Genomic DNA, 27,857 nt, shown 5'->3' with positions numbered 1-27,857 from the left:
TCACTCACTTGCAGAGGTACATATATAAACAGACATATCTGTGATCTGTGTTAGGGCGGCATTTAAATGATGGCTACAACACACAGAGTGCCAAAATGTCAGGAAGTGTCTGTAGACTTGGAGGATGTGTTGCTCCTTCACTCACGATTCAACTCGGTCGGGTCCACGTTGGATGTGTGTAAGTTCTGTCTCTCTGTGCACGCCTCCACCTGTCTCTCACCACTCTATTGTTGTTGACACACTGCTGCTGTGTACCCACCTGCACTCTCTATAGATATAGTATATGTTTGTGTCTCCCCACATGTGTGTGTGTGTGTGTGTGTGTGACCACTCACTGTGCCTCTCTTTCTTCCTCTGTTTCCTCACAGCATGTGATTGCCATCCCGTGGGTGCTGCTGGCAAAACCTGTAACCAAACCACAGGACAATGTCCCTGTAAAGACGGCGTGACTGGTATCACGTGCAACCGCTGTGCTAAAGGCTACCAGCAGAGCCGCTCGCCCATTGCCCCCTGCATAAGTACGTTGAACCAGTCTTTACCACATCTGCCTCACTGTAGCACAACATGGCCTGGCAAAAGGTCAGGTGTGATGACAGGCATATGTACATATTCAAATAGCACACACAAACATGTGATACAAACCCATCATACACTGTTTTACACTTTTCTTCAGAAGAGTGCATCTCTCTCAACTTCTAATCTTTTTTTAGGTCCAGAATTTTCCTAGTTTAAAAAAACACACCATTAAAAGTGAACCCCAAGGTTATGGCTGCACACACTTGTTGGCTCCATTAATCTGAATAAAGAGCTGTGTCAGCTTCTCTAAGCTACCACAATGTCTCATGGGATGACTAAAGTGTACTACCTTTTAATTTATTATTTACAAGCCATTGTAATGAAGACAAAAAGATCAAAATATATGAAATCGCATGAGAGAAGGTCTGTACCTCAAGACAGGATAAGAGAGAGAGGGGCTGCAGTATCCAGCATAAGAAAACTTAACGGACTCTCTCAATGAATTGTCTCTCTCCTTTAAAGCAAAACATTTGACTGCTCATCCAGTTTAATGTTCAGTACATGTGTTTATGAGTTTGAGTTTATATTACTTCCCACTGTTGTCAGTTTAAATTTACACAAGTAAAATATTAGAATTAGACCTATCGTTTAAATATCACATAATGCAGATGTGCACTCATGTGAGCAGATCAGCATCAGCAAATGGACCTCCAGGACAAGCATGCAGATGAGACATACTTTTAGAAAGCAGGTTTTTGTCTGTGTAAGTTGAGAAAATCTCATTTTAATTGACCTAAAGACTTGATTGTTTCTTTGTCTCCTTAAACACTCTTCACTGCACTGCTGAAACCACCACACCACTTCCCTCAGTGTATCAGGGTCTTTCCTTGCATGTCACTTTTCCTTCTTTCCTCATAGTCTACGTGAATAATCTAGAAGTCTTTTTGATTGAGCCCTTTCTCTTCACAATGCAACAATAAAATAAAAAAAGCATTATACCGACATATTACAACAAAGCGTGTAACAGACACGCCGGCCTACCACAACTTACTGCAACTTCTGCATCCGTGTCCATTTCACACTTTGCTTCTCCAAAATGTGAAATGTACATACATGCAGAAGTTGCAGTAAGTTGCAGTTACAGTAGAGGGAGATATTTTATTTCGAGCCGATATGAAAATAATCACGGGAAACCGTTGAAACAGACATTTAATATTAATACATTTAAATGTAGATACATATTAGCCACCAAGATTAGTCGATTCTGGAAAGTCTACCAACTTCGTGGCTTTAAATATATTATTCCCCCTGCTAGTAATGCAATTTTAGCACCTAGTAATGCTTTTTGCGTTTTGGAAGAAGCAAAGCGTGAGATGGGCAGACTTGTTTATGTTGAAGGAGCCAGCAGGTAGATGAAATAACATTTTAAGCTTTTAAGAAAGCCAGAATCCAAACTTGCAAGAAAGGATACACAATAAATAGGTCTCTAAGTTGCACTTCAGACGAGGAAAAACATGCAGCAAGTTCAGACTCAACTCCTGCGTCACCAAGACACAGTTCATTGCCATTAGGATATCTTCCAGACGCCCCGTCAGGAATTTATTTACTAAATTTTCTTCTATAATATTAACACTGAAACCTTGCCAGAATATATCACAGAGGTTTAAGTTTCTGGCTCTAACAGTGACACATTTTCATGCTTCTTTAATAAATGTGCCTATTTACATCCTGTAACAACCTCCACACGTCCACACAGCAACATTAGAACATGCACTGCAGATACACATAATAATGAAACTGATCTTTCTTTGTGTCTCTGTCATGTTTTCTCTGGGAATAGAGATTCCAGTCACACCTCCTACAACCCCATCCAGCAGCACGGAGGAGCCATCAGGTAAGCACAGCTGAGAGTAAAACATTTAATCTCTTTTACATATTTATCTATATGTTGCTATAAATCAGTATAAAAGCACATTTGTCCTCGAGAGGAAACGAGGAAAATGCCGTGGGAGGATAAATGTATTCAGTATGAGCTTTTTAACCAGTTTAGTTCCTCGTCCTCTCATATTTTTTCCACAAGTGTAAAAACAGTGTGCAGGATAAATTGGATCCCACTTGCCTTTCCCCTCCTTATTACTGGGGGGTTCATGAATATTAAATCCATTAGCCGCAGCCCTGGGATGTGCCTCCTTTAATCTCTCACACTTTCACAATTAATCAGTCTAACTGCGGCACAGTGGGGTGTTGGTTGAGTGTGCAGCATTGGGCTCCAGTAGTTTGTTTGATTTGATATTTCATCTCTCCCAGCTCGCACTTTCCTCTCTGATGCAGTGTAGTAAGAGGAGGAGTGATGGAGGGATCTGGATTTTGTAACTTAGCAAAGGATGTATTGGTATTCTTCTGTTTCAAACAGTTCTGTAACATTTGGTTTGCTGTCCAGTCTTTAATTGAGGAACATAAGATGAGGATAAGGCATGGAATATCAGATACTGCTACTACTTTAAATGCAGTTTTGTTTATAATCTGCATATAAGTGTTGATATCTGTATATAACAGTTATTAGAGTAGATAGAATAATGGGAAATATAACTATGTAACTGAAATAAGAATGAATATTAGTGCTCAAATTTAGAGATTCTAGAATCAACTGTCAGCTTATCAACTGGTTAGATTTCTGGTGATATGTCACTACTGAGGGTTGTGGCGGGCTCAATTAGTTACCCAGGAAATGGCATAAATGCTGCCAGAAAACAGAAAAGTGGAAAAACCCACATTTTCTACTTCCTAAAGAGACGTGCTGTGACTGTATGAACAGTGTTCGAATCAGTACCACTTTTTCTTTCACACACAGTGGAAAAAGCTGATCTGGCTCGTGCCATGTTTTTTTTCTCCCTCTCAAATCAAAATGGAAGAGGCCCAACATATATACATGTCTGTAAGCGAGTGTGTGTGTGCATAAGGGCTTTCTGCAGCTGTTTGGTGCTCTGAGGTTTCAAATCTTCCCTGAACAGCTTTGACTGACAGCACAGTCCAGCTATCGCTGTTGTCCAACCCTCCTCCACCTCTTTTCTTTTCTCTTTAAGTCTCTTTTCACTCTCCTCCACCTCCTTCGTCTCCCTCTGTTTCACGCTTTGTCTTCACATAACACTGTGGGTGGTGCAGAGCTACAATATCTGGAGTTTCTCTGGGCGCCCCTTGTCAGGAATCTGTCTACTTTAGGGTGTAGGACATATTCTGAGGGATTTTTACTTTTATATATTTATTTTGTTAACTTAAAAAATGCTAATTCAATGTGACAACACAGGAAAGACACATACAAATTCCTTGTATGTGTCTGCACATATAAACATATAAACACGATTCTGATTCTGAAAGAAAATAGACTTTCACATAATTTGTGCATATTTATCGTTTCCACTAACTGTATTAATTAAATCATCCCTTTTGATGGAGATAGTGTTAAAGTGTGAATTATGACCCACCAGGCAATCTGTTCTTCCTTGAGGCTAAAATCAAGCAGACTGTAAGGTGACGGACATCCTCTGTTGGTCATGTCAGAAGCATGAATAGCGATTGGTCTTCTAGCCCGCCCGGTCTTGAGGCCCAGAGGATGCATACATTATCCTCCGAGCCTCTTCATGGGGTCACACAGCAAACCCACCTCTGCTCAACCTGGTATTCCTGCAGCTATGATATCACTTCATGATTGCAAACAGATGTGGCTTGTATGCAGTATTCAACAGTTTCGTTTTTTCTGCACAGTACTGCATACTAAAAAAAAGTGATTATGATTATTATCCGCATCATTATTATTAGTTAGCAGCAGGAGAAAGAGTATTCCAACTTTTTTAAAGCTTTTTTTGAAATGCGTTATGCCTTTTGTTGTACCCAATGTACTCGGGGGAGATGGCGATCAGATCAAAAAAGACACGAGAGCGAGGCCGTTTGCACTTTACCCACATTAAATTAAATTTACACAATTAAATTAAATTTATCTACCATTTATTACTTTTTTATTAAAAGCATATAAGAAAATGTATACAAGGGATAGAAGAAGAGGAACAAAAGTGAGAAATGGTGGATTACCTGCAAAAAGTTTGGAAAATGAAGAAAACGAGAAAAAATTAAATGTAAATGGAGTGTGTGAAAAATTGAGATTCTGAAGACAAAGATTTGAGCATGAGTTAAGAAACACGGAAAGTTAATTTAGAAATAAATATGAAAAAAATCGGATGAGGTGTTGAGTATGAGGTGTTGGGCTGACAGCTATGAGGCAGGTGTCTCTTTGCGCCTTGCTTGAAGGCGGGGAGTGGAGCTTGCCGGGAGGCGGAGGGTGTGAATGGAGGTTATGAGGGAACATGGAGTGGATATTAATTTGTCTCCTGCAGTAGGGCTCTCCCCCCTTTCTGACCACACGGAGGGTTGGAATGCATGGAGAATACCTCCGATGGTGTAGCGCAGACAAAACACACATTGTGCTGGTAGGTCATGGATGGCGTGAGTCGCCACTCCCACGGGTCACGACAGAGATGTCTGAACAGCAACGAAATGTGGAGGAGATTAACTGCAGATGACCTGCGATGGCCGCCCTGGCCCGTCAGAATACACAGGATGTGAAAGTAACTAATGATGATGAGGAGAAGGAGAATTGGAGTGACCATGATGATACTTATAAGCATAACAAGGTTCAGCCCTACATACTGTATGTGTGTGTGACGTGTCTGAAGCTGGAAGTGATCAGGATCTGTGGCGAACCCCTCCTCGGATTTTTTGAACATGAGTCTTGCTTTACACACCCTGTTGAGTACGAGTCGAGCCCAGCGTGCTTTACGGCCGTGTCGACGTGGGATAGATAGAGAGAGAATAAATACAAGTAAAAAGACACTGAGTTAAGAAAAAATAGAGCCAAAACAGAAGCACACGTTATCAAATCATCGTTAAACTTTTATCTGAAATTTATTTGCTGCTTTATGCCATTAAATTCTTGCCATATTTATTTCCCCCGGCTAAGCTTTCAGAGAAACCCTACAGGACTCCATGCTGATTTAAAACGGAGCAGTTACAGTAATGGGCGATGCCCCAGCTCATCGGAATTGATTGCACGCCACCCAAAATAAAATCTCGAATCGGGTCAAGAATTCTAATAGCCTCTCTTCTCTGCCTGTTGGTGGCTGAAAGCAAACCATCCTTTGCTCAATGACAATACAATGAGAAAAAGTAGGAGGGGGCTCCTTTTCTTTCTTTCCCCTTTTTTACTCTGTCTTTCTTTGCTGGACGGGATCCAAACTCACAGTTCTAATGTAAGCAGCCCGGCACAGAACAATGGAGCGCATTGCATGGCAGCACACTGGGCTCTGAAATCTAATTACGTGCTTTATTTGCTGCAATTTGTTTCTCAATCAGTCTGCTTCAGGGAGAAAGCCCTCCTCCCGGGCCATCATTTACACCTTCTTGTCTCACTGTTCTTCTACCTTTGATGCCTCTTGCCTCTGTGGTCATGTTCACACATGTTCACTTGCATTTAAACATTAAGAGCAGCTTTGCATAGTTTTAAAATCAACTGTAACTGCAAAGCTGTAGCACGTGCATACTGTACAAGTATATGCAATCACACAGCTCTCTGAGCAGCTCTCACTGTGACCCAAATGTTAATATTATTAATCATTTTAAATATTTAATTTTATATATATACTAAAGGACAGCTAGGCACTTTGGCATTTACTCTGCTACAAACGATGCAGACTTCTTGGCTGAATGTTAAGTTGTTTGCATTCCAGTCCTTCTCTGTATAACTCTAAAGTACTGACTGCTTCATTTGCATTGCATTCACCTTCACCATGCTATTTCTCCACACTGCTTTTGTTTACTTTAGCTTGCATGCCAAGGTGTCTGTTATGTCCCGGTGCTGGCTGTCAATGTTTCTTTACAGTATGAAGAGATATCAAGATAAATTTTGATCACATCAATAATCCATTATAGTTTGACGGGTGTTCTGTGCAATGTTTCCTTCACCTTGCACTCACAGAAAACTGCAGCCACACTCCAAACTTCTCCATAAGAGTGCTACAAATTGCATTCTTCATTTTAAATATGAAAAATAAAAATTCAAGCCCACACAAAAAAGAAAATAAAAAAGATTAAGCACTCTTCTGTGGCCTCAATTTTCATCTAAAAATGACACGTATCACCATGAAACTTCACTAGTTGAGTACTTACATAGAGACAATTATTTTTTAATTTACAAGCTTTTGAGTATTTTAATGTTTAGATATGTAAGTGAGGCATTATATGTGCAAATTTGCTATAATTTGCATACTTTCCCACAATGGAAACACGAACACTGGATAAAACCACGTTCAAAATTCTCGTTTCATTTTGTTGACACATTTGAGTGGAAGGTTCATGCTGAAGGGATTTTGGATAACTCTTTTTATCACTACATAATTCCCAAAACAGTGTCAACAGACAGAAAAAAGAAACATTTTGCAATACTTTTTTGTATAAGATAAGATAAGATAAGATAAGATAAGATAAGATAAGATAAGATAAGATAAGACAAACCTTTATTAGTCCCACCCATTTTTAGGTCATGGCAGAAAGTAATGTAATGTAATGTGTATGTGTTAGTCCCCATAGGGAAATAGTTCCTCTGCATAAAAGTTATGAAAAACCCAATAGAATAGGATCAGATAAAATAGAATAACATACTATACAAAATAGAATAAAATGCTTTGTTATAGTAGGTATGGTATATGAACAAACCCCTATTTTAGAATAAAGATGGGAATAAAGCTGAAAGGTTTGGTGTTAGTGTGTGCTACTTGTATGTGTATGGAAATTTACTGGCTTATAAGGATATGTTATAAAATACAATGTATTTTATAAATTAACTAATACTATTTTACATTTTACATTTTTTACTTAAAGATATCTCTGAAATTTCCTCTTACTATAAATTTTTTAATTAAGAGATTTTTTTAATATTGTAACTTTGAAAATCAACCACAAAATCAATAAAACAACCAACTGAAAGCATTTAAAATTTTATTAGTAGCCTCTGATCATTAACGCGCTATTAGCACAAAATAGCCTCAAATATCAAAACTGATCAGTACATCAAAAAAAAGTAAATAAATATCTTAAATATCTCTGGTTTGCTGTTATTATGACAGCATTAGCAAATCAATAAAAGTACGATGAGGAGTGCTGTGTATAGATTTTGATCTACAAGTCTGAGCAGTCCTCTGAATATTTGTTGCTGAACGTAATGAAGACATTTGTACTGCTCCTTTTTTCAGCGCCGTAAAGTACCGGTCCAAACACATAAAACTGAGCACTAATGCATTCTGTCTCGAAGCAGCTTTAATGAAAACGATTAGGGTAAGGAGTCGTACAGTACTTTAATAGAAGGGGCAAAGGTCCACCTCTCAGTTACACACTTCTCAGTGCTGAAAGGCAGGAAACAAAGCGCTGTAGTAACTACATCTACTCTGCCCAAAGCACATCTTAGCTCAGTATTAGGGGACTGCTTCCACTTCTCCAGCTTGTAACGCTTTCACAAAGGGAACATTTGTCCTCACTGTAGGGGACTGCCTGGCCCTAAATGGGGATCTTGGGGTGATCTCAGCGGGGCCTGGAGCTGTGTCTCAGGGGTACACTAATGGGGAACGAAAGGCTATCAAAGAGAAGTATCATGATGGTATCGGGGAGGGAGGGGGGTTATGAGAAAACAAAGCCTCCTTTCCATTGAAGGGGGAGGGTGGGGGGTGGGGGGGCACCCTCCCCCTTCGATCATTTACATGGTAATCAGGTGCAACTCATGTAGGCTCCCCTTCTTCATGTACTCTTCCTATTTTTGTTACATTCTCTGTTTACTACCACCAGCACCAGCTTTTTGCCCTTTCTAACCAGTTCACGAGACTACCAGCTTCAATTTGGGGGTTTTCCTTAAATTTCTGGACCTTGTCTTGTTCTTCCCACCCCCTCCCTTAAATTTCCCTTTTTCTTTCTTTTTTTGTCAACCTCTCCACCCCTTCGCTCACTACCAATATCTATTCTCCCACCCCCTTCTCTTTTTCGCAGGGGGGGTGCATTTTTTCTTGTTGTGGTGTTCCCCGGGCAACCTCATTCAACTCAATTCAACTCAAGTAAATATGAAAATAAAAAGCACGACCAAAGATTTGGTCACATAAATGATGTTTGCTCATATCAAGTTTGCCTGAAAGTGCCAGTCTGCCCTCCACTACACTGGTCACTCTTTAACACTATAACATGCTCTTCATCCTTGTCTCTCTTAATTTATTATCATTATTATTATTATTATTATTATTATTGATAATAATAATAATAATAATAATAATAATAATAATAATAATAATAATAATAATATTGTCGGCAGTCTGAAAAGAGAGAGAGAGCAAAAACACTGAAAAAACAGATTTCATTCCCCTGATATTCCCCTAACATGACATTATTTTGGCATGCACTGTAAGTAGATGATGCATTACAGCACTGCATGGGGCAATCACTACATCGTAGCAGCAACATAGTTTCTGGATTACTGAGGCAAGTGGAGGTTGCGTCAGCTTATGGCCAACCATAAAACTGATGGCATACTGTCGTGGGTCTATTTGGACAAGGAACAAGGCTGTAACGTAAAAGCAGTTCACTTTCAATAATTAAAAAACACCATTGCAAGAGCACAATATGATGACGTGGAGGACACACACGTAGAGTCACAGATGTAAATATTTTCCTAACCTGCAGAGATTTCGTATCTTGTATATTTGCATACCTTTAATACAGCCCTGTGGCTGTATGCCATACTGTGCTTGCAGTGTGCGGCTCATTATTTTCTTTATTGAACCACAGTGAACACTAATATCCACCGCTCATGAATACATACATTTTAATATATTTTCCTGGCCAAAAATCTTTCTGAACAGTGTACATCGAATGATGTGGATGAAAAATCAAATGTTCACCTCATCTGCCTCAAAGAATATGTAAATACATACTTGTCTTTGAGAGCTTCCTCTCAGCAGAGTGCTCTAAGCTGATTTGGATGACACCGCTGCCTGCATGAGGTATTCATTTCTTCACGGCTCCAGAATGGACGCACCCCCAAAATGAGGGTCCTTTGCCTAACACTTCATGGATGGCTAATTTTCCCTTCCTGACCTCCCTTTGTGTGGCATTGACCCCCTCCACCTCCCCACCTTCCACTCCCTCAAATAGCTGACAACCCTGCGTGCCCCCCCTGCAATAAATGCAAAAGCTTGACGTGGTCCTCTGTGGGGCCTTGAAGTGATCCCAGGGCTATTTTTTTTTCAGAAGGTCGGGGGCTGAGGTGACAAGTGTGGTGAGATTTGGGTGGAGGTGGGGGATGAAGTAAATGTCGGGTGGTCTGCATAGGCCTAAATTATTCCCACCGTCTGAGTGGGTTCTTGGCACTTTTTCTTTTAAATCTCTCAAAACACTGTGCTGATAACATCAGGTGCTTTTATAAGACCATCACACATGATGAGATTGTGCTGTTGGACAATAAAAAAAATGTTTATTTATTTCTTTATTTATTGTTCTGTCATTTTTCTTCCTAAACTTGAAACTCAGTGAACAAGTTTAGGCTTTCCAGATTCTACTACATACAATAGAAGCATTTAAAGCTTTAAATCTCAAATAGATATGTTTTATTTAAATAATTATGAATATCAAATATAACGTTTTCCTACTAAAATCATGAATTATTATAATCATTTTAATATTAATTTAATACCACCATATTAATTGTGGTATTACTAAAATATCATATTAAGTATGGTATAACTATGTTAACTAATAATGATTTAATTAATTATAAGATTTTTTCAGAAGGTAAAATTTCCTTTAATCAAAGGACAAAGTGGAAAATTCTGGGATGATTCTTTTCTGATTAAGTAAAAATTCAAAATCAGTTAATTTGCTGTGGGTGCAAGTATTTTTTTTTCAAATGTCTTAAATTGAGAATATTATTTTCCAAGAACAGTGAAATTGTTAAAAAAAAATGCAAACAGTTTAATTCACAGAAAAAATAAATACTGGCAACCAAATTGCAGAGATTCTTTGATGCGTTATGACTCGTTATCATATTTGATTCTTTGTTATTCTTGCAGACTGTGACTCTTACTGCAAGGCATCCAAAGGCAAACTTAAAATCAACATGAAGAAGTACTGCAAGAAAGATTACGGTGAGTAAACAAACAACGCGCAGCCTGTTTAACCACTCACATTTACATTATGAAGACATCTGCTTTACTTTGAGATCAATCTGTCTCTAAGAACAAATAATTTGCACTTTTAGGGAGTCCCAGTGTTGCTGCAGAGTCTTTCTTTGAATGCATTTGTTTGCTCCTACAATCAAAGTACCTTCAGTGTTATGCATCCAGCCCAGAACGTTGCTGGGAAGCAGCAATAGTTTTCAGGCGAGGCATTTTACTGATGTCTTACTACAGCTTTCTGAGAACAGAGAGTCAATGGATCAAACAGAAGACAACAGATCTTCAAGGAGGAAGAGAGAGGCAGACAAACAGAAGGACAGAGAGGGAGAAGATGTGTGTGCGTGTGTGCTGGAAGGGTTATCTCTGAACAGTCGAATAAGACTCCAGCGGATAAAGCAAGTCAGTATGACAGACAGTGGGAGCTCTTTAAGAGATCCTCATTAAGAAAGGCCACTTCCCCCACAGCTGATGTGTTTCTTGGTGAATTCCTGTGACCATCAGTCTGCCACCCCATTCAAGGTGTGGATAAGACATATGACCTCTCCCCTCTTCCTGTCCCTCTGGCCCCTCCCCTGATTGAAGTCAGGCTGCTGAACTAGTCAACCAAGCAGCGGCATCCTGGAGCATACTTCAGCAGCTTGATGGACATGCCTGGACTTTGTTCTGTTAGGATTTGCAGGAGTTAAAGGGTCAGCTTATAGACACCTCCTCTTCCACCAGTGCCCAACTTGATGCTAGTGGCGTGAGAAAAACCTTGTCTCTCAAATGTGTTGCGGTCCACGCGTGATTTTTTTTGTTTTTTGTCAAAAGGCAGAAAATGCTGGAAATTTCAAAACCAAGTTAGCATTTCTTCTAAAATCAAGATTAAAAATGCATACTTTTATTGTGCTGTTGTATTATATTTTATTTATACATTAACACAGATGTGTAACAAATACAATTTTAAAAACCAATCCACCCCAAATGTAGGGCATGAGGGGGAACTAAATGAGTATGCCATAATATGGTCTGCCTAGCAAGCATATCTCAACCCAGTAAATACCTCTACCATTACTATTAAACACCAAATGAGGAAATATGTTTGGGAATAATGATGCACAAGAAACACTGAGACATCGGTGTCATTCTGTCAGATGACTGGTGTCCTAGAAATGCATGACCTTTAACAGTGGCACCATAATGCCTTTGATTAGGGTAATGGTGAGACACATCTGTTCCCTTATCTTGACTAATTTAAGTTAGTTAAATGAATTTTGTTTTTCTTTTTCTTTTTTTTTTAAAGTGGAGAAAAAAAAGAAAAATGAGTGTAAAGACAAAGTCTCCTGGCCAATGAATTTACTGCTTTGTGGAATTGCGCAGAATGGCAGAATGCACTGGACCACTAAAACACCACTATTAAAACTGAGTGATAACAGTAGGCAGCACCCATTTGAGGGTGAGGAGATGTAGAGATAAAAAGAGGCATCAGTATGACGCGCTGGAGAAACGATCACTCAACACAATCCGGAGTACCCTTATCTACAGTATGTACATATCCAAAGACAAGACAGCAGGAGAGGCTCCAAAATTGATTTGGCATGTCTCGTAGGTGTGCTGGTACTGATGGCTGAACGACTGCCAAGCAAGAGACAAATGAAAAGAAAAGATTCTCTTTAATGCTTTTTGGGTGTAGATACAGAGCCTTGTTAGGTAGAGGGTGTAAATTAGGGAGTCTGAACAGAGAAGGTTCGTAAACCTTGAGATAGAAACTCTGCTGTTAAGTGTGATTTAATCAAAACATGAAGCCAAAAGGATTCTCTTTGGCTGCCATGTTATGATGGTGTACAATCAATCGAATAAACACATGCAGATTTAATGTGTTCATGCACAACAACAGACAAAATATATGTTTGTTTGTTTGTTTTTTTAAATTTCCTTTACAAACTCTTAAATTAAATTATTTTTCAGAGCTGGATCATAGTTAAAATATTTAATTTAATCTGTGAGTCCAGCAGTGGTGTTATGTTCTTTGTCATTCCCTGTGTAATTCACCTTCTCTCTGCCGGGTGGCTTTGTGCCAGGAATATACATTAAAGGATCCATTTCCATCCATAGTTAGCAACGGAATATTTAAGACTAATTACGGACAAGAACAAGAACCCTGTGCAGTATTTACTCAAGCTTAGCGAAGCTGACTGAGACACAATGTAAATCTGCAGAAGTTGGCTCCAGGGAGCCATAGCTTTGCACTGTTTTGAAAGGATCAGCAGGGATCTGTGTCCCATGCTGCGTAGGGAAACGACACTACAAGCTTCTGCATTTGATATGCAGACGCACATTAGCAGTCACAGGAGGATGCAAAGCCCGGGGAAATGTCTCATCTCAGCAAATCCTTGGTGCAGCCACTTTAAGCATCTCAGTGTCCACAGTGCACAGCAACTGTTGTGCAAACACAAACAGTACATGGTGGCAGCTGGTATATCCAAGGTGCTGCAGAGGTCACTGTTAGGTCAGCCAACGGTCATTAGGGCTCCCATGACACTGAGGCCTAAATAAAACTATTATACAAATAATAGTTTTATACATTAATACATCGCAGAAGAATAAATTGCACATGTAATTACTGTGCTACAAGCATAACACAAAAGATCTGGTTTAACCAGTATTACTGAAACATAATAGCATAATGGAAACTAAAATTACACGCAGATACAGATATGTTTTCAAAAATCACCTTTATTCAGCTACACTGTTGCAGCTGGAAAAAGGTTTTAGAAGCAGTTTTAGATTTTCACCATTTTATGAAATGAATCCCAAGGCAGTGATTCAAAATCAATAATACAAAACCTGGCCTGAGTACAGGGGTATACACTTAATACCACCAAGATGTTCAGCTCCATAAGTGCTGAAGGTGACCTTGTGACAAGATGGTTCATTCCGAAACTGGTGTCATAAGTACAGGGGGAAGAGATCGGTTCAATAAAATGCATATTGATACACGCTCTCTTTCCTCCTCTTCTTCACTCTCACTTTCCCTCACTCCTCCTCTCACAGGACAGAATCAGTACATTAATCATGTGATATAACAGAGTATCTTTCCAGCTAATGTCTTTAATAGCCCTACCCTGTCTCCTAATCACATTACAAATCACGCTGCTGTGTCAGTAAATGGACATAATGCATACTGGGCTCCATCTGATAGCTTGACCAGGTATAGAGAAAAAATCTAGGTTAGAATTAGGTTACCAATTTTTACTTTACTGGGATTAATAGCACATTGGTGTCAATTTAAACATGTCTCTTACCTCCTTTTATCAATTCAGTACTTGCTTTTCAATCAATTTCAGTTGATTTGTCACCATTTAGATTTGTACACATCATATTTGACCTTCTTTAAAGAATTAAAACTGTGTTTCTGCAACCTATTCAATGTCTTATTAGTCTGATATGCACTTTTAGTCACAATGTAAAGCCCTTTTGAAAATAAAAATACAAAAAGAACAAATATTTCCTTGGTGAGGCAATGCAAGAATGCTGTAATGCACTCAAATGCCAAGATTTCCTCTGCTGCAATAATGCAAATCAACAAAACCTTCTTAAATCTAAAACACTTGGGGATACTGAGGTTTGATCTTCCAGCCTTGGAAATGTCAGAGCTCTGGATTTTGTGACATAATCCCTAATGTGCATCATGGGCTAACCCTTTCCCCCTTTTGTGACATCATTACTCTTTGGTAAGACTGATATAGGAAACTGAAACAAAATCCAGGCCTTCATTAAAATAATAAAAATGTCTGCATATCTCATGCAAGCAGGAGATTAGCTCAATAAATATCCAGTGACATAGTGATTTGACCAAAACAATCTGTAGACTAAATTGTTTAAGCAAAAACTTTGGCTTGGAAGGACTGTTAAAATTAGAAGGTAAAGCCACAGTCTTGAGTGTTTTTGGAATGCTAGCTGCATAGCTGTAGGGAAGGCAATGCCAGTCGGTCTACCGCAATGTCTCTTAGTGAAAAATCTGCTGGATGATTTGCTTTAAAGAAAAATTTACAGACATGCAAGCCTCTTATTGCTGGCCTACTGTCGTCATGGACTTTGAGCTTGTCAATCAACCTCTGATTTGTAAATCTTAGCATGCATTGGACAGCAGGAACCAAACGTCCAAATTGATGTCTTAAAATGATACACAAGATTAACCTGGCATGTTTTTTGATGGGAGGAGAAACCGAGAAGCTCCTAGAGAAAATTTAAAAACATAAAAATTCCAAACAGAAAGAACCTGTCTGGGTTTGACCCGATCTCTGAAGGCAGAGATCTTTATATACTTGAAAAATCATCAACTCACTACCATTTACAACAAATTCGTAACTGGCTTACTTTGTTACAAATGCAAAAACTGTGGCAATGATACAGCATATTTAGTTAAGTTTGAAATGCAGATTTTTATACCCAACCGCTTACCTGAAGCTACCTTTAGGCTAGTATTAGCTTAATTCAGTGTGGCCACTTAACATGCAGTCACCTTAAAAACAGACTACCTCTTGTAAAATGTCAAATTAAATGTACTTGAATGCATAAACTTGATATATGTATGTAACTGTAAAAGTGTTAAAAGAACTTTTAGTCTATCCAAACACACCTGAGAAAAATCGCAGTAGCAAAGATGCAACGCAGAAACCGAATGTGGCATCTACATGCTTGTATCTGTGATGAAAATGATATATTCAATCATAGTAGCCTCAAAAACTAGCGTGCCCAGTTACAGCCTCACACAACTCTGCTGCAGACTTTTAGCCTTACAGAGAAACTAAACTTTACCAGTCACACGCTTTTGCATGTTTGTTGAATCCAGTAAAAGGAAATCACGTGTCACGTCTTTTGCTTCCCAACTTTTCTTTGCAGCTGTCCAAGTGCACATCCTGAAAGCGGACAAATCCGGTGAGTGGTGGAAATTTACTGTCAACATCATCTCCGTCTACAAGCAGGGAGAGAGCCGCATCCGCCGTGGGGACCAGTTTCTGTGGGTCCGTGCCAAAGACGTGGCCTGCAAGTGTCCAAAGATCAAGCCTGGGAAGAAGTACTTGCTGCTGGGAAATGATGAGGACTCCCCTGGCCAGGGTGGAGTAGTGGCAGATAAAGGTAGCCTGGTTATCCAGTGGAGGGACACATGGGCGCGCAGGCTCAGGAAGTTCCAGCAGCGCGAGAAGAAAGGCAAGTGCAAGAAGCCATAAGCAGGATGAGATGGAGACGATTCTGAAGAGGGAGATGATTTCAAGAAAAAAAGCTGAGCTGGCAAATATTAAAAAAGAAATAAATAAATAAATAAAAAGAATGGAAGAGTGACAGACAGAGGACCATGGACAGAAAAGAGACTGTTTATGTCGCTGCTTTTTTGTGTAGAAGCATGAAGAGAATTATTTAGGATGATATGTTTTTTTCAGTCGAACTTTTGTTGAAGGAGCTCACCTGGCAGATTTGGTTTATTTTACTTTGAGATTCCTTTCTCTTGTGGATTTGCACCTATTACCAGTATATATCATTATTTGTTTTGTTCTCATTATCCCAATATGAAATCCTTATATTTTATGTTTGAATTTTATGGACATTTTCCGCTGTTGCAAAAATGACAGAAAGCCACTTACCTACCGCTGCAACTTTGCCTCTGCATGTTGTCTTGGAAAATTGTATTATTCGCTAAGAAGTGAGCTTGTTTCAACAAAAGATTTCACTGTTGAGTGGCAATTGAGGAAGTGATATGTAGTTCCTTTATTGAGATTTGTGCCATAAATGCTATTGTTTCTAAGCCACAGAAATGCACACATTTAGCTGTGAAAGACTTGCCATTCCTTTCCTGTCTGAATTTAGTTATATTATGCAATTCAAGCAACACTAAATTGCATGTCTTACATTTTCATCTGTCAGGACTTTTACAGTTTTACAACATGCAAGTGACAGAAAAGAATCTATGACAGTATTGACTTTTATTTTCAATCTAATCAATCCTGAGCGTCCTTGTTACTTCAACCAGTGCCCCTCAGATTTCACAGTTAAGCATTTGCCTAAACCTGCATGTGAGATTGTAATGTTCACTAAATAGTGCTGCTTGTGGTACTGTACTAATGTTCAATTTCTGAGGGAAAAAAACATTTAAATCACTGATTTTACCTTTAGTAGTTACAGTAACTGTGATATACTTTGTGTCACAAAAAAATAGAAGCTTTAACAAGTGACTTGGGAATAAGAAGCCAGCTACATTTTATTGATAACCTCTTTACAAAAATGTTCATAAAATCCTGAGTTGTTCCTAATAGACATTAATAAGAAACTACCCTCAACCGCTTCCTTCCTGTCATGAGGCGTCACCACAGTGGGGAGCTTTGGAGGTTTGATTCGGTTTTATGCCGAAAGCCCTGCCTAACGCAACCCCAAAGGGCATTTGGGATGTGAAATCTTGTTTGTTTTTCCTTTCATCAGCAATGCTTGCTCTGCCACAAATGATCAGAACTGTGAAAGTTACCCAATGTCTGTTGTTGTGTAAAATGGATGCAATGTTAAAATTGTGCGGGTGAAAGTGCAGCACTGCAGCTGCTGGTACTGCATGTTCTCAGAGGATATTGACAAAGACAAATAGTATGACGCAAGTGCAACAATGCAAATATTTATATGATTTACCTCTTCAGACATGTGTTCTTTTAAACCAACTTATGGAAAGCTCGCCACAGTATGCCAAAATCTTCAACAATGGGTATGAGTAGGACAAAGGGAGAAAAATGTTGCAACGGACCCCCTGCCTGTTACTACCACTAAATCTGAAAAGATGATCTGAAAGATCTTCAGGTTGTAGAAAGCACAGAGTGGATACAATGAAACAAATTTCTTACCTTACGTGGCAGAGAAAATAATCCCTATAGTGATGAAAAACTGAAGCTTATTGCGCCTTAAGAAAGTGCTCAACACGCTTACCTAAATTTACTTTTAGAATCCACCTCACAGCTTGTATTCGTCTGTAGCACTTCCTGCAGTGTGGTGGGATTGCATATAAACTCATTTACAGGGCACACTCTTTTGCAAACACAATGCACGACTGTACGCTCAGTAAAAGAAACGAATCAGTAAGAAAAATGCCTGCCATGTTAATTCTCTTCATGTCAATACTTGCAAAGGGACAAATGGGGTGCATTACAATAACTTGTCGCTGCTTGATTCAAACCACTTTGTGTGCAGTTCAGTTTGGATTTCTCCAAGGAATGCATGGATAAAAATGCTCAGGTTTGTAAAAAGCCCAAAGTGTATTTGATTTATCATGAACTTTTTATCTTTTGAGGCCAAATCACAACACCGTGAGCAGTATGTTTGTGAGACAATAAAACATCATGTTAAATGGGCGATTGTTGTCTCACTAAAGTTACATTTAATTTCTAACGCTCAAGTGAGTGTAAAGAGGGATAGACAAGAAACTTTCAAACTTTCATAAAAAGGAGATAAAGATTTGATACCAGTATCTTGGAAACATCCTCAATTTTGTAATTTTACTTATAGTAAAAATCCTAGATGATGACAAATTGAGCATATTGAACTGTGATACAGAAAATGACTGTACTAGTCAATATTGACATTTTTTTTATTGTTCAATCAGTTTAATATTTGTTATCGATACCCAACATGCTGCTACATGATGGCGCCTTCTTGAATTCTCCAAAACTGATAATCACAATATTCTGACATATACACAAAATTTTTGCACGGTACTGCATTTCATTGTTAAACCAACAATGTTATGTGTCAAGTTCTTTTTTTTTTTTTTAACTATTTTTATTTGGCACAGTGTAATCCAAAATGACACGACTCTGGTCTCCATAGCTTCTAGCTGTAACTTTGACATCCGTCTCCTGAGCAATGGTTTGACAAGCTTCCAGATGAAACGCTATACACATACACATCAAAGCATTGCTTTGTGTTCATACTATGAATTGTAAATGTTGTTTTCACCATTGCAAAGTCTTTTGCAATGTTTTACAATGCCTACTAATATATTATGGTTATTATATATGAATATATTTAATGACACAAGACATTGTGGATTTTATTGTCTTTTTTTTTTTTTTACTTGTTTGTGGTTATTTAGATCGTTGTTATTAAAAGAAGGAAATAATAACTACTGAACACACCAATCTGGTAGAACTAAATTCAGATTTTCAGAATAAATAAACTCTTGTTACATTGAAAAATCATTTGCCTCTGTTGCTTTTTTTTTTTTTTTTAAATTGTAAGTCTACAGAATTTAATGTATTCAGTTTATCCCTGTTAACTGGTTGCAGTATCATTATAAATGTAGTAGGGGAAAAAATACACAATGGAATGAATTAAAGTAGTACTAGTGTGTTAAAACTTTGCCAAAGGTCCACACTAGGGCTGGGTATCGTCACTGATTTCTAGAATCGATTCAATTCCGATTCACAAGGTCCCGAATCGATTCGATCCACGATTCGATTTAATTCGATTCGATTCGATTTAAATCTGGGAAATTTTGACAGTCAGAGATATAATTCAGATCAGGACATTTACATATTTTTGTATCTATAAAAAGGAAGCTGACACTCTCAAGACTTTATCCAAGGTGTGAGCATCACAGCAGATGCCTTTGTGTCAAAGTAGCTGAAGATAAAACACAGAAAAACATGTAGGTGATTTTCCTGGCCTGGGATTTTATAAAAATATTCTGCAGTACATCAAAAACGAAAGAAAACCATTAATTAATCAACATTACCTCTGACGTTACAGCGGTTTTATTAGAGATATGGCTAAGCATTTTGCATTTTGAATAATTTTAAAAAGTTTCAATTTGTTCAGTATTGAACAGCAGAAATGAGGTTTTCTTTTCGGAAGAATGTAAAAGGGGAAAAAACAGCGGCCGACAGTGCTGTAAACTACGGTAGACTGGTGCGTAACAAGCAAGCGAATAATGAAGAAAGCGAAACTGTTCGAGAGAGGGGGGGGGGGGGGGGGAGAGGGGGAGGGAGAGAGGGAGAGAGAGAGAGCTGCGCATCGCAATGGAAGCAAAACAGTAAAAGAGTGAATTCATGACGATGTTTATGTGAAGCGTTTGGATCTTCTTTTGCTGCTGATTCGGTCAATATTGTTTGGAGAGAGATCAAACTAACAGCTTTAGAATCAGCGCATAAAGGGCGTGAACACAAAGCGCGGACCCGGATCAGCGAGCTGTCGGCTTTCAGCCCCGACTGTGAGAAAGGCGACATCTAACTGATTCTGATCCGCGGGTCGCGCTGTGTGTTTAAGTCTATGTGCAGAATCCCTGTACCTGCTCTCATTTACTGTTTGGTGGTTCTTGAAATTTTGTGAGATGTCACCAGAGATTCTGGCATTTCGGACAAAATTAATTTATATTAAAAAATCGATTCAGGATTTTAATGAATCGATTTTACGTTATCCAAGCCAGAATCGATTTTAATCGATGAATCGATTATAAAAACCCACCCCTAGTCCACACTACCTAAAGATCATGTTACAAAACACTTCAGAGTGAGGCGTGAGCGTAAACGCAGACAGGAGTCCAGGCTCTATAAAATGGAAATGTCATTTATTAGAAATTACAAGCTGAATTGATTTACAGGGAAGGAAAAGAGCCATGTTAGTAACACAGCCGAGCTGTTTGTTTTGGCTATGAGCTATTCTATAAACATTACAAAATCCAAACAAAATGATAACATTACAGCTGCTACAGTAATAAATGGGTAAATATAAGTGAGTGTGAATATTGCAAAGCTTGCGGAATTACTGTATCCAGTGCAAACCTCAGCCCAACCACAGACAGGCTTATGAAAGAAAAGTCCCCGTTGCCTGCGGGAGGTCCTACTGTTAGGTCAACATTCTCACAGTTCAGGCAGTAAAATAAACCTTTTTCAAAATGCTTACAAATCTCCAAATAATTTAAGAGTTTGATGATTTACTAATTTATTAGTAAGACATTTGAATATCTATTAAACAATTTACACCCACAAAAAAAGAAAGTAAATGTCTTTTGAAAGGTTACATATACCCTTAAACCCAAGAGTGACATACTGGATAAAAACATTTGTCTGTGGGGTTTTCCCCACTTCTCCTTTATTAGATAGCCCAAAATGACCTGTGTCTTAATGTGAAGAACAAGTATGGTAAATCTGCTTAAATGAGGGTCTGTCTGTTTGATGTCACTGCTGATTAAATTCTGCTCCAGACTTTCATTGTTGCTGTCCGACACGGGTCCATGATCACTGCTGTCTTCATCACACAGGCCACGCAGCAATCACTATAATGGCTATAAGAAGTAGTACGATCACTACCAGCATCCCTGAGCAGAAGGAAGGAGGGAAAAAAAGACATGTTAGAACAATTGGAGGGAAAAGGACATCAGACTACAAGGTTCATTAAGTAATTTCACACACACACAAAAATGAAAATCTGGATGCTTTTTCTCGCCTAACACAGTGAGAAAACACTTCTGAAGAAGACAGGTTGCTGTGTGAATAAGAACAGAATGCAATCAGATGGAAATCACTTAATCTATAACATGCAATAATGGCCAGAGATCAGGTGATTTACTCGAATAATATATATATTTTTGCCTTGACAAACTTGGGTTGCTTCTGCAGTATGCTTTGGAATATCATCCATTTGGACTAAGAAGCGCTGTGTGATCAGTTTTGCAGGATTTGGCTGAATCAGAGTGTAGCCCTGCACACTTCAGAATTGATCCGGCTCCTTCCACCAGCAGTAACATCATCAATAAACACTAGTGACACTGCGTTCACCTTGTTTAAGAAATGATGTTGTATGCTTTGGATCATGAGCAATTCTTTTCCTTCTCCATGCTCCATTCTCTTCAGTACAACTTAATCTTGGTCTCATCTGATCAAGATGATCACTTTCTGTGCTTTTGGTGTAGCTGAGCTCTCCAGTGAACTCGCTGGCTGTTGATTTGGTGACTTGTAAAATTTTTGATGTCCTTCTATTAAGTTTTTTTTTTTCCCTCTTCAGCCTAATGTTGGCCTCATTCGCTGACATTTGGGGCTCACATTTAAAATTACATATAAAAACTATTAAATATAAACTTTAGATATTAATGTCTGCTTCATCTGTCATGAAACAACAAATAAACAGACCTCATCTTGCCACAAAACTGCTTGCCAGTCAATTGTCCAGTTTGGAGTCTTTGAAATTGGGAAACTGTGTATAAAAACTGTGTATAAAAATGTCTGTAATGTAAAAGCTGAAAGTCTGCACTTCAATCATATATTGATTGTTGGATTTAAAATCCACTGTGGTCGTGTCCAGAGACAAAACTACGAACACCGTGTCTTTATCCAACTAATTATAGACGTCAGTATGTGTCACTCTGTTGCCAAATAACCAAAATGAGTTACAGTGTAAGCATTAATTTTTTAGGGTGTTAAGCACTGGACACCCGCTCCAGAAGTTTATTTATTTTGTCTGTGTTAATCATGAACTGCTGTACATTTATTTAAAAAGCAATGAGACTTCATCATAATCAACAACCACCACCCATCCAGTCTAGCAAGGCTAAATAAAAACAAAAATCACTGCTGCTCAGATACAGTTACACAATTTTCCAAACTCATTTGCTATGATAATTTATGCTAAATTTTCTTACTTGATGTTTTGCTGCTATAACCCCTGGTGATAAAACCTTTTCAGCTTGAAACTATATATATATATATATATATATATATATATATATATATATATATATATATATATATATATATATATTATTAGGGGTGCAACGATACACAAAATTCACGGTTCGGTTCGGTACTTTGGTGTCACGGTTCGATATTTTTTCGATACAAAAAAAATGTTCATGCATTTTTAATTTGTCATTTATTAAAATTATAAATATATATTTTAACTCAAAAGTACAGTTTTTAAATTTAACCCTAACCCTAACCCTAACCCTTGTGCGCGTTTTTTATTTTGACAGCGAATGCGCACCTGCGGACCACTTATGTGCAGCCCTGGTTATATAGCTCGTCATATTGCAGCCACAGAAATTATTTTGTCCATGAAACCATAAAGCTGCACTTTCTTTTTGCCTTATAGTCTGATTTGTCATAACTTCTCCGTTTTGTGGTAAGCTTTTATTTGGCTGTCACTTCTTCACCCTGACCTGTCTTATTTGGCTCAGCAGAACTGAAATGCTTTTACACGCGCACTCACATAAGCTCAGCGATTCTCTGCGCGATCAACCTCTCACATGTTTAAGCTTGCTGCGGGAGATTTCACTTGTCATGTTTGCATAGTAAGCTAACGATTAATAAGACGATGTCAGAGGAATTGGTGCACAAATTATCATCACTCACAGATCAGTGCTGTCGCTCTCTATACACAGTTCGCACGATTGCAAAGTGAAAGCAAAAAAACAAGCGCAAATTCAAACGCGACTTCAATATGTCACATATTGACAGTGGCTCACCGATGCCAATGACATAATTACCCAGCTACATTTCTGAAAGAATGCAAAAGCATTGACATATATTTTTCCTACAATAGCCCGACGGGCAGGGAAGAGATAGATTTTGGTAGCCCGACTGAAAAAATCGCTAGCTCCGGGACGTCGGGCTAGCGATATTGCAAGCCCTGTATCTGATTGAGGAATCACTCATCTTTGGAAAAGAGAGTTTATTACAGAGAAATGGCTCTTTCCAAAATAAAAGCTATACTATCCGCTTCTTCTGGGCTATATTCTCAGCAGCATAAGGAGAATCATGTGCTAACAGCTGTCTAAATGACTCGGCTAAAGTTAGTAGCATGCTTGTTGTTTTTGTCTTTGCACTAGGATGATGTCGGTGTAAATGTGCAGTCATATTCGTTGTGTTCCCACTAGTGCTTTCAGGTTAATCTCGTTGAAATGACCTTAACGCCACAACACGGCAAATCTCCGTTAACGAGCTACCGCCGATCGCTCCGTGCATGGGGCTAGACGGCCAACACGTTAACGAGCTAACTGCGCTAACACACTAGTTCACACCAATGTAATTGAGCATTGCATGGCACATCCAACATACTGTTTTACTTTAGTCCATGACTCGCTTACCTTCAGGGTCATACGTCACATGAAAACCAAAATAATTCCAAACGCCAGATCTGAATGAGGTTCAATTTGCCTGTTGCAAGGAGAGCTTAACTTCTGTCTCGCTAGCTTGCCCTGTGCTCTTCCTTCTGACTATGCTGTCTGTGTGGAGCGCTCAGTGGATCTGCGCTCGACAGTGCCTTGAAAAGCGCTATATAAACCCACTCCATTATTATTGTTATTATTGAATTACTTACGAGTTTAATTTGTCAGCAACTTTCTGCCAGCCCTCTCTCCTTGCTTTTGCAGCCTTTGCAGTGTTCCCTTGCGTTTTAATTAAACTCTGAAACTCCTGAAATCCCTCAATCAAGAGTTCTTGCTCTGCTGCCGGAAAATACCGAGCGCGCCCCTTCGACATTTTCGCCGACCAATCAGCGGGTTGCCGATCAATGTTTCTACTATCGATGCGTAGCCCCTTTTACGACACCCAGTGATGTCACATTACTGCGTCCAGCTGTACTAATCGTCAACAACAGGTGTGTTCGGGGAACCGGATTAGCGAGCTCACGGTTAGCGCGATGGTTTGGTCTTGGATGTGTCATTTGATCTTGGATGTAGTGAGCGACGTACGAAGAACGGGCCCCTGATCTACAATACGACAGCAGTGATCAGTGAGATGCTTGACTACAAGTTGAACAGCGACAAGGGGCAGTACCCTCCATGGAGAAGGAGGCTAGAGGGCAAGATCAAAGTAGCACGGAGGGAGGTTAGCCAACTAACGGAGTTGCAGAAAGGTGCGACAAATAAGGTGCCTAAGAAATACAGCAAGCTGTCCATACCTGAGGCCTTGGAAACTGCCAAGCAAAGACTCACAGCCTTGGCCAGCCGCTTGAGGAGGTACACCAGAGAGATAGAAGGCAGGAGAATAAACCAGCTGTTCTCCACAGAACCAGCAAAGGTGTACTCTCAGTGGCAAGGGAACAATAAGAGAACAGCACCACCAAGGCTGGAGACGGCGCAATACTGGAAGAGCATATGGGAGAAGGATGCAACCCATAACGGCAATGCTCAGTGGCTAGAGGATCTGAGGGCAGACCACAGCGACCTCCCTGAACAGGGTCCAGTAACCATCACAGTGGCAGATATCCAAGAAAGGGTCTCCAGTATGAAGAGTTGGACAGCACCAGGGCCCGACATGGTTCATGCCTACTGGCTGAAGAAGCTGACTGCACTCCACGAGCGTCTGGCAGCACAAATGAACCAGCTGCTAGTTAACGAGAGACACCCGGAATGGCTAACTGAAGGCCGGACGGTCCTGATCCCCAAGGACCCCAAGAAGGGACCGGTCCCCTCCAACTACCGACCAATAACCTGCCTCAGTACTACATGGAAGCTCCTGTCAGGCATCATATCGGCTAAGATGAACAGGCACATGGGTCAATACATGAGCGGGACACAGAAAGGAATTGGCAAGAATACCAGAGGCGCAAAACACCAGCTACTGGTAGACAGAACAATCAGCCGAGACTGCAAGACCAGACTGACCAACCTGTGCACTGCCTGGATTGATTACAAGAAGGCCTATGACTCAATGCCCCACAGCTGGATACTGGAATGCCTAGAATTGTACAAGATCAATGGGACCCTAAGAGCCTTCATCAGGAACTCAATGGGGATGTGGCGTACAACACTAGAGGCCAACTCCAAGCCCATAGCACAAGTCACCATCAAGTGCGGGATCTACCAAGGAGATGCTCTGTCCCCACTGCTGTTCTGCATAGGCCTGAACCCCCTCAGTGAGATCATTAACAAGACTGGCTACGGATACCGACTACGGAACGGAGCAGTTGTCAGCCACCTCCTGTACATGGATGACATCAAGCTGTATGCCAAGAGTGAACAAGACATCGATTCACTGATCCACACTACCAGGCTATACAGCAATGACATTGGAATGTCGTTCGGACTGGAGAAGTGTAGTCGGATGGTAACAAAGAGAGGGAAGGTAGTCAGAACTGAGGGGATTGAACTACCAGAAGGCAACATTGCAGACATAGAGGACAGTTACAAGTACTTGGGGATCCCGCAGGCAAATGGGAACCATGAAGAGGCCGCTAGAAAAGCTGCAACCACCAAGTACCTGCAGAGGGTCAGGTAAGTCCTGAGGAGTCAGCTGAATGGTAAGAACAAGATCCGGGCCATCAACACGTACGCCCTGCCCGTGATCAGGTACCCTGCTGGGGTAATAGGCTGGCCAAAGGAGGAGATAGAAGCCACTGACATAAAGACAAGAAAGCTCCTTACCATGCATGGAGGGTTTCACCCCAAGTCCAGCACCCTGAGGCTGTACGCTAAGCGGAAGGAAGGGGGCCGGGGACTGGTGAGTGTCAGCACCACAGTCCAGGATGAGACAAGGAACATCCAAGAATACATTGGGAAGATGGCCCCAACTGACCGAGTGCTCAGTGAATACCTCAGGCAGCAGAAACCCAAGAAAGAGGAGGGAGACGAGGAACCATCATGGAAGGACAGGCCCCTGCACGGTATGTACCACCGGCAGATAGAGGAGGTGGCTGATATCCAGAAATCCTACCAGTGGCTGGACAAAGCTGGACTGAAAGACAGCACAGAGGCACTAATCATGGCAGCACAAGAACAAGCTCTGAGCACAAGATCCATAGAGGCTGGGGTCTATCACACCAGGCAAGACCCCAGGTGCAGGCTGTGTAAAGATACCCCAGAGACAATCCAGCACATAACAGCAGGGTGCAAGATGCTAGCAGGCAAGGCATACATGGAACGCCATAACCAAGTGGCCGGCATAGTGTACAGGAACAGCTGTACCGAGTATAATCTGGAAGTCCCGAGGTCAAAATGGGAGATGCCCCCAAGGGTGGTGGAGAATGACCGAGCTAAGATCCTGTGGGACTTCCAGATACAGACGGACAAAATGGTGGTGGCTAACCAACCGGACATAGTGGTGGTAGACAAACAGAAGAAGACGGCCGTAGTGATCGACGTAGCGGTTCCGAATGACAGCAATATCAGGAAGAAGGAACACGAGAAGCTGGAGAAATACCAAGGGCTCAGAGAAGAGCTCGAGAGGATGTGGAGGGTGAAGGTAACGGTGGTCCCCGTGGTAATCGGAGCACTAGGTGCGGTGACTCCCAAGCTAGGCGAGTGGCTCCAGCAGATCCCGGGAACAACATCGGAGATCTCTGTCCAGAAGAGCGCAGTCCTGGGAACAGCTAAGATACTGCGCAGGACCCTCAAGCTCCCAGGCCTCTGGTAGAGGACCCGAGCTTGAAGGATAAACCGCCCGCAGGGGCGTGCTGGGTGTTAAAAGTTATATATATATATATATATATATATATATATATATATTTTTTTTTTTTTTTTTTTTTATAATTTCAACTTTAAAGTTAAAAAGTCAAATGTCAAGCAGCTGAGAAACTCCAAACCTGATTTGAGACAGACCCAGAGGGAAGGAGGGGAATTCATCAGACACAAGGGAATACACTTGGAAGAGGTAAGAAGCCTACATACCTCACTACTAATTTTCAAAGTCCTTGATCTAACACAAGTCCCAAGTGCCCTTGTAGCATATAACCATTCTTCTCTTGATGACTTAATGCAATTTACATGCGTTCAATGGCCACAAAAGCTTTATTGCCATAGATCGCACACTGTGATAGGCATGTGTTTCTGATTCTGTTTCAAGAGGGTAATCATTGTTTTTCTCTGATACTATGGCAGCAGAGAAAAAAATGTGCAAAAGCTCACTCACACTTCATCAAAGTGTTTTGCCCCCGGGACCTCAAAAAAATTACTTTTTTTTAAAATTATTATTAAAGCCACCGCCCTAGAGAATGGCAAAGAAAAAAATAACATGTAAAATCCACTACAGGTAGATATTTTATCTTCTAAGTAAAACAGAATCACAGTAAAGGCTTTAGGAATATTTTAAATAATTTTGGTGGATATATGGATCTATCTTTTTAACCACTGCCACAAAT

The 27,857-nt window shown here is 40.1% G+C and overlaps 2 protein-coding genes across 2 annotated transcripts in view; one reads left to right on the top strand and one right to left on the bottom strand.

Moving 5' to 3' along the window:
- Positions 1-18,985, top strand: part of ntn1a (netrin 1a) — a 58,301-nt gene extending 39,316 nt beyond the window's left edge. The window contains exons 4-7 of the mRNA XM_085459712.1: positions 369-518; positions 2,357-2,410; positions 10,668-10,742; positions 15,657-18,985. Of these exons, the coding sequence (XP_085315838.1) occupies positions 369-518; positions 2,357-2,410; positions 10,668-10,742; positions 15,657-15,985 (608 nt within the window). The 3' untranslated portion in view covers positions 15,986-18,985. The remainder of the gene's footprint in view (positions 1-368; positions 519-2,356; positions 2,411-10,667; positions 10,743-15,656) is intronic.
- Positions 18,986-20,333: 1,348 nt separating this feature from the next.
- The window catches only part of stx8 (syntaxin 8), a 43,011-nt gene continuing 35,487 nt past the window's right edge, over positions 20,334-27,857 (bottom strand). The window contains exon 8 of the mRNA XM_085459713.1: positions 20,334-21,102. Coding sequence (XP_085315839.1) covers positions 21,038-21,102 — 65 coding nt within the window. The 3' untranslated portion in view covers positions 20,334-21,037. The remainder of the gene's footprint in view (positions 21,103-27,857) is intronic.

This window comes from Copadichromis virginalis, linkage group LG6, assembly GCF_057382275.1.
Source record: "Copadichromis virginalis isolate Kocher_CV1m ecotype Utaka linkage group LG6, C_Virginalis_male_GT1.1, whole genome shotgun sequence".
Lineage (NCBI taxonomy): Eukaryota > Metazoa > Chordata > Actinopteri > Cichliformes > Cichlidae > Copadichromis > Copadichromis virginalis.
Note: the sequence above shows the minus strand (reverse complement) of the source record. Positions and strands in the feature narration are given on the sequence as shown.